General features: G+C 41.1%; 1 protein-coding gene across 4 annotated transcripts in view; it reads right to left on the bottom strand.

Annotated features, from left to right (window-relative positions):
• Positions 1–12,500, bottom strand: part of LOC119892357 (ankyrin repeat domain-containing protein 31-like) — a 47,889-nt gene that overhangs the window by 14,421 nt on the left and 20,968 nt on the right. For 3 of the 4 annotated variants that reach the window (XR_005442540.1, XM_038704556.1, XM_038704558.1), the window contains exons 3-7: positions 12,188–12,329; positions 6,783–6,957; positions 4,507–4,676; positions 4,201–4,297; positions 3,857–3,953 (exon numbers count right to left, since the gene is read on the bottom strand). Coding sequence is in view for 3 of the 4 variants with exons in the window: in XM_038704556.1 (XP_038560484.1) it covers positions 3,857–3,953; positions 4,201–4,297; positions 4,507–4,676; positions 6,783–6,957; positions 12,188–12,329 (681 nt within the window). In the remaining variant the exon portion in view is untranslated. The remainder of the gene's footprint in view (positions 1–3,856; positions 3,954–4,200; positions 4,298–4,506; positions 4,677–6,782; positions 6,958–12,187; positions 12,330–12,500) is intronic. The other variant, XM_038704559.1, reaches the window with a different exon arrangement.

Here is a 12,500-nt window from a genome sequence, read left to right as displayed (position 1 = left end):
TACTACAGCCCACACCCCTAATACTGTGTAACTATAACAAGTAGAGAACAGAAGAAAAAGATGTTCTTTCTTTACAACTGTCTGCATAGCTTATTCATATTGTGTAATGAATGAAAATAAATAGGCCTACTAGGCTCCTCTCTACTTTGACATTTAAGATTAGCTTGTTTGATCCACCTTCATACACATGTGACATTACTGTAAAACTTGAGAAAGGTGAGTTGTTTTCTGCTCCAGCCTGCCTAAAAGAAAAGCGTTTTTGGGATTAAATGGACTTTATTAGCTGCTGCAGTGCAGGATGAACTCCGAATAGACCCATTTCTCACCTTATTATTCTGAATCATGCAACGAAGAAGAAGAAATGCATAATAAATCCTGGGACAAAATCTGTCCACAAATACTGTACAGCATGTAGTCTGATGAACAAGACTTGTGTTATAGCTGACTTGGGCAGTGAAATGTGGTCATAGTTGTCCACAACTCAAATCAGAATATAAGAAGAAATGTTTTATACCACCTCAAGAAGGCTTCCTATCAGAAAGGTAGGAAGGTATTTCAAATGTACAACTGTAGTACTTAAATCTACGTAAAGTAATTTCCCTGACATTTTTGTGTTACTTTACTTTTAATAGACGCATGTAACAGGTTTTATACTTCCTGTGAGTATAATCCAATCAATCTTATTTTCATACTGTATATCCGTTGTGTAATTTGATAAATTGTGTTGTATGTGGTGCTCGCATCGGGTACTACTGAGACTTCATTGTCCTCTTCAGAGAAGACTCTGACTGCAACATGCGTCTTTGTAAAGAGAGAAACGGACAGAAAAAGTCTCTAACTCTGCCTGTCAGCTCGCTCTGCTCCGTTAAAACTGAATTTACCATACAGAATTGAATACGAGTGCACTCCAGATTTAGCTGCAGCCAGCTGACCGTGTGCTTCTCCCTATACCGCAGTTCTGTGTCCATGCATGCAGCAAACTGAAAGCACTGTCTGTCGGAGCGTCTACATGAAAAGAGAAGGAAGACATGGCTGGTAGTGTCTTCAGAGTTGTTAAACACCTCAGCGCACTGAAGGAAGCCATCTGACTGTGTGAGGAGCAAGATCGTTGATGTCTGCAGGCAGAGTAGGCCTAGAGCTCTCCTGTCTGACTGGTCCACCAATAGCAGAGAAGATGACCCCTTGAGACACAGCCCCTCCTCATTTGCATAATGAGGCAGAAATGCATACAGAAATTTAAAAAGGAAAGGCAGAAATAAATACCATGGGTGAAAATAAATAAGGTAAAAAAATACAAAGGAAGAATAAAACGGACAAAAATATTAAAACACACACATAAATAAATACATTTAAAAAATTAGTAATAAATAAAGTTGAAGATTATAAGGGAGAATAAATAAATAAGGTAATTATAACAAAGGTGAATAAGTAAAGGCACTAATTAAAATACCTACATTTATTTATTTACTTTATTTTTTTGTGTATTTAATTGGATGCTATTTATTTATTGAGCATTTATTTATTTCTGTATTTATTTCTGACTGTGTCTGGATCGGTCCTCCATAGCGGGGTGGGAGAGTTATCAAGCACGTAAAGTTTGGTTCAGATGTGAGCATGTACACTGAAGTTACAACAACTTCCTGTGTCATGGCGAAGACTTGATCTTTGACGCCACGCCACAGACATTGACGAAAACTCGCAAATAGCACAACTTTTCATCTTCAGTGCCTTTAGAAGGCACAGCAGAAATTTGAGGTCGGTCGGACTAAAGAATCGTTAAAGTACGAAGTGTGTAAATCATCCAAAATTTGAAAATTCAAAAATGGCCGCCTTCCTGTTGGGTTTAGGCTATGGCTCCAATAGACTTTTTTGTGCGTCTGGACAAGATACACGTACCACAGAAAATTCGTGTACGTAGGTGAAACGTGCGGCGGGGGCTGCTTCGTTAAAGGTCACTTCCTGTTGCCAGCAGGTGGCGCTATGACTGTGGGTGAATGTCGGCATGTACATGTGTTCAGGACGGGACTCTCATCCTACATGTACACTTTGGTTCAGATGTGAGCATGTACACTGAAGTTACAACAACTTCCTGTTTCATGGCGAATCATCGACGCCACAGACACGCCCATTGACGAAAACTCGCAAATAGCACAACTTTTCATCTTCAATGCCTTTAGAAGGCACAGCAGAAATTTGAGGTCGGTTGGACTAAATCCCTAGGTGGAGTTCGTTAATGTACGGAGTGTGTAAATCATCCAAAAATGGCCGTAAAATTCAAAATGGCCGACTTCCTGTTGGGTTTAGGCTATGGCTCCAAGAGACTTTTTTGTGCGTCTGGACAAGATACACGTACCGCAGGAAATTTGTGCATGTAGGTGAAATGTGCGGCGGGGGCTGCTTCGTTAAAAGTATCCACTGTTCTCCCATGCTCTAACACACAGTAACGATGAAATGTGTGCTGTTCTCTCATTCTTCCTCTGTATGTACACATAAACAACAAGGCAGGGAAAAATAAAAGGAATTCATTTTATTGTTTGGGGGTTATTTGTTGCTCTCCTCCTCCTTCTTCTTTTCCTCTGAAGAATATGGTTATGTTCTGAAAGGCGTTTTTGTTGAAACAGCAGCTGAAAACAGCAGAGCAAGGAGCTGCTCCGTGTGGGAGCATTTACCGTAAATACTCGAATAGGAGTGCACTCCAGATTTAGCTGCGGCTAACTGATGTGGCTCTCAGAAACAACAGCTCACTTTCCTGCAGTTCTGTGTACGTATAAGTCGCTAATTGAAAACTCTGTAGGTGTTTCATGTGGACACTCCGTACTTTAACGAACTCCTCCTAGGGATTTATTCGGATCGACTTCAAATTTCTGCTGTGCCTTCTAAAGGCATTGAAGATGAAAAGTTGTGCTATCTGTGAGTTTTCGTCAATGGGCGTATCCGTGGCGTGGCGTCAAAGATCAACTCTTCGCCACGACACAGGAAGTTGTTGTAACTTCAGTGTACATGCTCACATCTGAACCAAACTGTTCATGTAGGATGAGAGTCCCACCCTGAACACATGTACATGCCGACATTTACCCACAGTCATAGCGCCACCTGCTGGCAACAGGAAGTGATAACTCTCCCACCCTGCAGACATCTACACACCAATACCGATTTATATTCATAGCGGCAAGTGCTATGTAGCTCCACTGTCCAAAGACAGTTTTGTAAATATGTCACAACTTTAGTTTACTTCCTGCATGCATATATTATATAGTATAAGTAGTTCAACTTGTTGCTATTGTGGTGTATAACATATGTGCATCTGGCCATTACGTGTATCCGGCCATTACAGTTTAACATAATGCTCTGCAGCTGGTGAGAGGGACAGTGAACCCTTATGGGGAAGTAATGATTGATGGGTGCAGTGTTAGGGGAAGTAGAAATTAGGTATAAAGAGATTAGTGTGTATAAAGAGATTAGTGTGTATGAAGGGACTGTACCCTTCTGTGGTGTCTAATAGATGGTTACACTTATTTTACAGCACTGTGCCCTTATATGGTTTTTAGCAGAGACCTAAACATGTCTTATATAAGCTGTGTTCGATGTACAGAGAGACAGAGTGGTCATCGGGCTGGGTCACTCTCCAAGCTGCTGCAGAGCTTGTAATTGATGCTGAATTCTTTGATGTAATAAACTTTTATAATCAAGAACAGTGTCAAGCGGATTTCTTCTCAACACATCATCGCAGCATTATCGTTCGGACACCACACCATGTTCTGAAAAGTTGAGCATTGTTTAACACAGTATACTGTATTTTGTTGCTGGCTCAAAAAGCTTCACCTAAGTCAAAAATGAGAGAAGTTCCTGAACTGACCAGTATTTGTGGGCAAGATTATCCTTCTCCAAATGCTGTTTGGCGAGAACCTCAATCAACCCATTCTGGATCTGTGTTAGAGCAGCATGATATCTGCCTGAAAAGCAGCACAACTACAGTAAATTATACAATTCAGCATTTGTCTCATTTGCATATGTAGGTTATTAGTATTGGATAATTATGGTGTTTAATTCTTTTCATGTTCTGCCTTATTTTAATCAAGGGTCTAAGGAGGGGGTCGTAAGCTGTACAGATTGTAGAGCCCTCTGAGGCACATGTGTGATATTGGGGCGTTCGTTACTTATAACTGACTTGAGAGGACAGACTGTTTGGAGCTGCTTTACCTGTATCCTCCAGACCTGCCAGAGACCAAGTTGATATATCCGTTTGTTTCCTCTGCACCTTCTCCAAAATCATTGTTATGGCCTCTGAATGACTCAGCTATAAGAAGATAATTAGGGGAAAAGTATGAGTATCACATCAAAGCTGTAAAACCACTAAAGCGTTCAATAAAGTGATGCTGCATGTTTCATAAAGAGAAGGAAAACATCAGATGGTTGAACCTTTGCCAGAAATCGTTCTATGTATGTTTAATCCGCTTGACACTAATGCACTCTTGAGACTGATGGTATAGTGTAAACAGCTCTCACATTATCAGTGGTGGTGTCTTTCTTTCTCAGCTCAATGTCACCGGGCTCTCTGGTTCCATCTCTTTCACCTGATTCTCTGGATTGTACTTTTGCTGTCTCACTGCAGCTGGGAATGAAGCTGCTCTGACAGGACAGCTGCATGTGGCAGTGAGCCTCTGAGCATGTGCCACCTGAAAGAATCCTGCACTCAGACCTCAGCTGCAATCACCACTCTTGAGGTTTTGCAAGCTTGAAATAAGCAATGGATCCAATAAAATTTACAGATTCATTCGGACAAAAAAGAATTTGTCATAAATCCGTGTATGTTCTTTCATTATTTCGTTTCAAAACCAAATCGGAAAAAACCAAAACCGTTTGTTTTTTCTGTTTTAAAACCAAAACGGAAAACAAAAAAACAGACATCTGTTTTGTTTTTCTGTTTTAAACTCATAACAGAAAACAAAGGAGCTGCACTTTCACCGGTGTTGTATCCCTACAACCCATTCTCATTCCCCGACTCCTCACATATGGCCTATCGGATTTGTAACGCACTGGGGATCCCTATGGCGTCATAGGTCAACGCAGTGGGAGAAGCCCTGTAGCGTCAGTTTGTGGCGGTAAAGGCAGGTAGGCTATGGTATTTAACAGAAAAGACTGAGTTAGAAAATAGTTGGGGTGAAAGGAGGGCCAGGACCTTGGAATCAGGAGACTTGTGTTCGTGTATCCAAAAAGTCAACATTAGGCTAAATATTTTTATATATAAAGGCTATTTCTTTTCAGGTCGTATCGCATCTCATATCAACTGTGGTGAATATGATTGTAGACGTCAGCACTAGGCTATATTACAGAGCCTCAAACACTCAAAATTCTCCAATTTCTAGCTTAAGTACATCGGCATCCAAGAAGCATTTTGTTTTGGGTGGATCTGAAGCAGCTGTATGTTTATACATGTTTATCAAGGATTTTTTCCTCGAGGCTACGGCCAGGGTGCAACCTCCTCTCCCTCACCCCGTACGCTCCAGCGCCCCGCTCCCCTTCCGTTAGCCCTACTATGGGTTGTGTTGCCAGTGGAACCAGCACACTGGACGGTAAGTGGTCGTTCCCTCTGGCTGGATTAAGTCTGATGCTCCTGACTTTACATAAACCTTGTGCCTACTCCAGCTGGAGGCTCTTCGCAGCGCCGCACAACTTTCTAAATTCTTCCATCTCACAAAGAAAATAAAGGTCAAGTCGAAACAGTGTAGAGAGGCTGCATGAAAATTACCCGAACCTTTTAATCCATGTATGATTCATTAATATACAGCTTGCCAAATTAACTAATAACAGTTCATGTTTGCTGTGTACCATTGGCTGTTCAAACAACAATTTAATTAATTTGATACTGGAGAAATCTTTAAAACTGGAGTATTCAGGAAAGCTAGTGAGTTACAAACTGAACATGGAGCCAATATTATATTGCAGCCTCCGCTACTGCAGCTATATAATATTGTCCTGTTTTAAACCCACCTATTATTCAAGCTCATATTAATTACATTTAATCAGGCACCGCCCTCGTCCAAGTGTATCTACTTAGTGTACTGATAAAGTGTAAGTGTAACACAAAAGCTACACTACTCGGAAACATTAAAAATCCAAACCATTATTTTTCCATTTTGTTTTTAAAACAGAAAAACAAAAACCGATGTCTGTATTTTTGTTTTTGTTTTAAAAATGGAAAAAACAAACGACTTGGTTTTTCCCGATTTGGTTTTGAAACGAAATAATGAAAGAACGAACCATACACGGATTGAAATACTTTTACTTGTTGTAATAGCACTTTAAATACATAGTTTCAACTTCATGTGTTCAGTGTAGATTCACTGCATTGACCAATCTTAAGTGCAACATTGTAGAAATCCACAAATTAACTTTGAATGTACATCTGGGAAAATGTAAACAGTGGCAACAAGCTAGTTACTGATTCTGTCATAGCACCTGAAAAAAACCATGAAGAGGTCAGGACATGTCTTCTTAACTGGACCACATAACAGACCAATGCAAGCAAAAAGTTGCGTTTCTGCAGTGAAACTAGTCAACTGTTGATGGTACCTGTTGTGAAACCAGGTAAACCAACAAGGCAAGGCAATTTTATTTGTATAGCATTATTCATACACCAGGGCAGTTCAATGTTCAAGTACAAGCAAACTACCAATGTTTTAGAGCCACCTTTCAAGAGGACAGGAGGTGAGTGTTTGATATTAAATGTTAACAGAATGATTTTAGATTGAAGTCTAGTATGAATGTGGAGGGTAGCTCACCTTGTTGTGTGTATTGTGTAGGTGCCTCACAAAGCTGCTCATGCACAACAGAAGACGCTTGGAAAGTTAAGAGCAGCTCTTTGATATTCACCTCCTCTGCCATGTCTAGTGCACTGAGGCCACCAACAGTCCTGTCACTGGCATTTGACCCATACTGGAGGAGAAGTGCCACTACCTACACAACACAAATGCATTTCACAACATCTTGTTAGGGTGTAGATCCTCCATAGCTTAAGGATTTTAAACTGTACAAAACTAAACTCCATTTGGCCATTCCAACCGATGCTAAAAAATACTACGGTGCCTGATTTATACCACACACGGCATTCATATTATGTTTAACAGGGACGTCACTAGGACTGACTGCCCTTAGCCCCCAGGGTATACGTAACTTGTGCTTGCAAAATCTTTCCACTCACATCTTTTGTTACTACACTTATGTCAACAACCAGTGACGAATAGGGCTGTAGCGGTTCTGAAACCAAAACACAAAAGTCCATGGTCTCGTGTCACGGTACCGAGACAGAACCCTGTGCAGAACTGTTGAGCTCACATTAAGACAGTGTAACTGTGGCGGTGGCGGCCATTGGGGGGGGTGGGAGCGGTGTATATCGTATTTGTATTGACAGTGGGTTATTCTAGGCCATTTTCCACCTTATTTTAGTTTTTATTTACTACTTGAATGTGCTCTTCTCGCTTCTCTTCTCCCCCCAAACACAGGTGCAAACACACCGGCTTGCTCCGCTTCTTTCTGTCTCTCTCCCTATATGTGTCTCTGCTGACTTTCTCCATCGGCAGACCGTTTCATAAAGTCGCCGTGTTTAATGAACTCACCGTGATTCAGTTTTCAAGTGTGCCACATGTGGATCAAAACTGAAACTAAAGTTGTGGGTGACATCTGCAGTGGTAAGTTCAAAAGTTCAAAATTTCCACCTTAACGTAATACCAGATGACATCTGTGTTTCTCTGCAAAATGTCCCGCCCCCCACTAAAAAACAGGGGAAAAAACCAAGGTATGAACCGAACCTTGGCTCAAAAGTCCGTGGATTTGGTGAATCGTTACACCCCTAGTGAAGAAGCAATGATGTTAACATAAAAAGTGACAGACATATGAAGCTCTGGTGAACTCCATTTCCAACTCTCTCTTGGGCATGGAGTTCACCAGAGCTTCACAGGTTGCCACCGGAGTAGTCTTCCACTCCTCCATGATGACATCACGGAGCTGGTGGATGTTAAGAGACCTTGCATTCCTCCACCTTCTGTTTCAGGATGACTCACAGATGCTCAATAGTTTAGGTCTGGAGACATTCTTGGCCAGTCCAAAACCTTTACCCTCATGTTGGAATACTGACCTGCAGCCCAGTCTCTGAAGGGAGGGGAACATGCTCTGCTTCAGTATGTCACAGTACATGCTGGCATTCATGGTTCCCTGAAAGAACTGTAGCTCCGCAGTGCCGGCAGCACTCATGCAGCCCCAGACCATGACACTCCCACCACCATGCTTGACTGTAGGCAAGACACACTTGTCTTTGTGCTCCTCACCTGGTTGCCGCCACACACGCTTGACACCATCTGAACCAAATAAGTTTATCTTGGTCTCATCAGACCACAGGACAGTCCGTAGTCTGCTTGTCTTCAACAAACTTTTTGCGGGCTGTCTTGTGCATCATCTTTGGGAGAGGCTTCCTTCTGGGATGACAGCCATGCAGACCAATTTGATGCAGTGTATGGTCTGAGCTTGGTCGACCATGGCAAGGCCTGTTCTGAGTGGAACCTGTCCTGTTGAACCGCTTGTATGGTCTTGGCCACCGTGCAGCAGCTCAGTTCCAGGGTCTTAGCAATCTTCTTATAGCCGAGGCCATCTTTATGTAGAGCAACAATTCTTTTTTTCAGATCCTCAGAGAGTTCTTTGCCATTAGGTGCCATGTTGAACTTCCAGTGACCAGTATGAGGGAGTGTGAGAGCGATAACACCAAACACACCTGCTCCCCGTTCACACCTGAGACCTTGTAATACTAATGAGTCACATGACACAGGGGAGGAAAAATGACTAATTGGGCCTAATTTGGACATTTTCACTTAGTACTGACTTTTGTTGCCAGCGGTTTAGACCTGAATGTCTGTGTGTTGTATTATTTTGAGGGGACAGCAGATTTAAACTGTTATACAAGCAGTCCACTACTACTTTACATTGTAGCAGTAGTAATTTCTGTGACAAAACTGAGTCACATGAAAAGATACTTACAAAAATCTAAGGGGTGTACTCACTTTTCTGAGATACTGTAGATTGTGAAGCAGAGGAAACCACCAGAACAATTATTTTAAGCCAATAAATACAAATTATATATGCATTCTTCAATAGTATTTATCAATATTCTTGCTTCTCTTTGTTAAGTACATGTCGGCCTTGTAAAAAAAAATCATTATAAATTAAAGCTGCAAGCAGCGTTGGGCGGGCCCTCGCACTTGTAGCGCGTCCGCGTCTGAGCCGGCCGAGTTGCACATTCTGGAGCTCTGCCGGTGCGGCTGTGAATTTCCTACGCGGTTCCAACGCCGCATGAAGGTGCTATATGTCACTTCCTGTGTCCCCTATGTGGAGCTACATAGCACTTGCCGCTATGAATATAAATCGGTATTGGCGTGTAGATGTCTGCGGGGTGGGAGAGTTATCAAGCACGTAAAGTTTGTTTCAGATGTGAGCATGTACACTGAACAATAAAATAAATTCCTTTTATATTTCCCTGCCTTGTTGTTTATGTGTACATACAGAGGAAGAATGTGAGAACAGCACACATTTCATCGTTACTGTGTGTTAGAGCATGGGAGAACAGTGGATACTTTTAATACAGCCCACACCCCTAATACTGTGTAACTATAACAAGTAGAGAACAGAAGAAAAAGATGTTCTTTCTCTACAACTGTCTGCATAGCTTATTCATATTGTGTAATGAATGAAAATAAATAGGCCTACTAGGATCCTCTCTACTTTGACATTTAAGATTAGCTTGTTTGATCCACCTTCATACACATGTGACATTACTGTACAACTTGAGAAAGGTGAGTTGTTTTCTGCTCCAGCCTGCCTAAAAGTAAAGCGTTTTTGGGATTAAATGGACTTTATTAGCTGCTTCAGTGCAGGATGAACTCAGAACAGACCCATTTCTCACCTTATTATTCTAAATCATGCAACGAAGAAGAAGAAATGCATAATAAATCCTGGGACAAAATCTGTCCACAAATACTGTACAGCATGTAGTCTGATGAATAAGACTTGTGTTATAGATGACTTGGGCAGTGAAATGTTTAATTTTTTAAATTCATGTGGTCATAGTTGTCCACAACTCAAATCAGAATATAAGAAGAAATGTTTTATACCACCTCAAGAAGGCTTCCTATCAGAAAGGTAGGAAGGTATTTCAAATGTACAACTGCAGTACTTAAATCTACGTAAAGTAATTTCCCTGACATTTGTGTTACTTTACTTTTAATAGACGCATGTAACAGGTTTTATACTTCTTGTGAGTATAATCCAATCAATCTTATTTTCATACTGTATATCCGTTGTGTAATTTGATAAATTGTGTTGTATGTCGTGCTCGCATCTCAGAGAAGACTCTGACTGCAACATGCGTCTTTGTAAAGAGAGAAACAGACAGAAAAAGTCTCTACCTCTGCCTGTCAGCTCGCTCTGCTCTGTTAAAACTAAATTTACCATACAGAATTGAATACGAGTGCACTCCAGATTTAGCTGCAGCCAGCTGACCGTGTGCTTCTCCCTATACCGCAGTTCTGTGTCCATGCATGCAGCAAACTGAAAGCACTGTCTGTCGGAGCGTCTACGTGAAAAGAGAAGGAAGACATGGCTGGTAGTATTGTCTTCAGAGTTGTTAAACACCTCAGCGCACTGAAGGAAGCCATCTGACTGTGTGAGGGGCAAGATTGAAATTTAAAAAGGACAGGAAGAAATAAAAGAGAAAGAAAATAAATAAGGTAAATAATACAAAGGAAGAATAAAACAGACAAAAATATTAAAACACACACATAAATATATACATTTAAAAAAGTTAGTAATAAATAAAGTTGAAGATTATAAGGGAGAATAAATAATAAGGTAATTATAACAAAGGTGAATAAGTAAAGGCACTAATTAAATATATACATTTATGTCTCCTTGTATAATTTAATTAATACCTACATTTATTATTTACTTTATTTTTTTGTGTATTTAATTGGATGCTTATTTATTTATTGAGCATTTATTTATTTCTGTATTTATTTCTGACTGTGTCAGGATCGGTCCTCCATAGCGGGGTGGGAGCACGTATCAAGCACGTAAAGTTTGGTTCAGATGTGAGCATGTCCACTGAAGTTACAACAACTTCCTGTGTCATGGCGAAGACTTGATCTCTGACCCCACGCCACGGACACACCCATTGACGAAAACTCGCAAAAAGCACAAATTTTCATCTTCAATGCCTTTAGAAGGCACAGCACAAATTTGAAGTCGGTCGGACTAAATCCCTAGGAGGAGTTGGTTAAAGTACGAAGTGTGTAAATCATCCAAAATTTGACGTAAAATTCAAAATGGCCGACTTCCTGTTGATTTTAGGGCATCGCTCCAAGAGGCTTTTTTATGCGTCTGGACAAGATACACGTACCACAGAAAATTCGTGCACGTAGGTGAAACGTGCGGCGGGGGCTGCTTCGTTAAATGTCACTTCCTGTTGCCAGCAGGTGGCGCTATGACTGTGGGTGAATGTCAGCATGTACATGTGTTCAGGGTGGGACTCTCATCCTACATGTACAGTTTGGTCCAGATGTGAGCATGTACACTGAAGTTACAACAACTTCCTGTGTCATAGCGAATCATCGACGCCACGGACACGCCCATTGACGAAAACTCGTAAATAGCACAACTTTTCATCGTCAATGCCTTTAGAAGGCACAGCAGAAATTTGACGTCGATCCTACTAAATACCCAGGAGGAGTTCGTTAAAGTATGAAGTGTGTAAATCATCCAAAATGGCCGTAAAATTCAAAATGGCCGACTTCCTGTTGACTTTAGGCTATGGGTTGAGGCTTTTTGTGCGTCTTGATATGATACATGTCCCCAGAAAATTTCGTACATGTAGGTTGAACGTGAACGAGGGGCTAATCTTTCCAATTTTCTAGGTGCGCTAGCGAGTCATTTTGCCACGCCCATGTGCGAAACTTGTAGAATACGAAATTTTTCACCGGTTCTGACATGTTTGCAAATTTTGGTGAGTTTTCGAGTATGTTTAGGCCATGCCATTTGAGCCTATTTGCAGAAAAAAAAAATATTATATATATATATATATATATATTATATCTGAGCAAATTCAATAGGGACCTCGCACGGTCGTGCTCGGGCCCTAAAAACACACCTGATAGTGACCAGAGGAAACGGCATCGTGTAGGGGTGTGACACCATCACAGCTTCTAGCATTAACATTAGCTCCAGCCTTCAACAGCTCCTCAACCACAGCTTCATCACCCACAGCGGATGCCTCATGGAGAGCTGTCACCCTGACAATTCAAGACAACATTTACTGATAGAGTGGGGTTAATGTTTGATAGTTAATAATTGTTTCTTACAGAAGCGCACTGCATTCACCAAAGATTTACGTTATCGTAATTATGAGAAAAGACGCCATAATTCAGAGAGATAGTGATGACTCTGGCAGTCTCATGTTGATT

Source organism: Micropterus salmoides, unplaced genomic scaffold (assembly GCF_014851395.1).
Source record: "Micropterus salmoides isolate LMB-PRFRI ecotype aquatic unplaced genomic scaffold, ASM1485139v1 Ms_hic_scaffold_7, whole genome shotgun sequence".
In the NCBI taxonomy this organism is placed as follows: Eukaryota; Metazoa; Chordata; class Actinopteri; order Centrarchiformes; family Centrarchidae; genus Micropterus; species Micropterus salmoides.
This window is presented reverse-complemented; position numbering and strand designations above follow the sequence as displayed.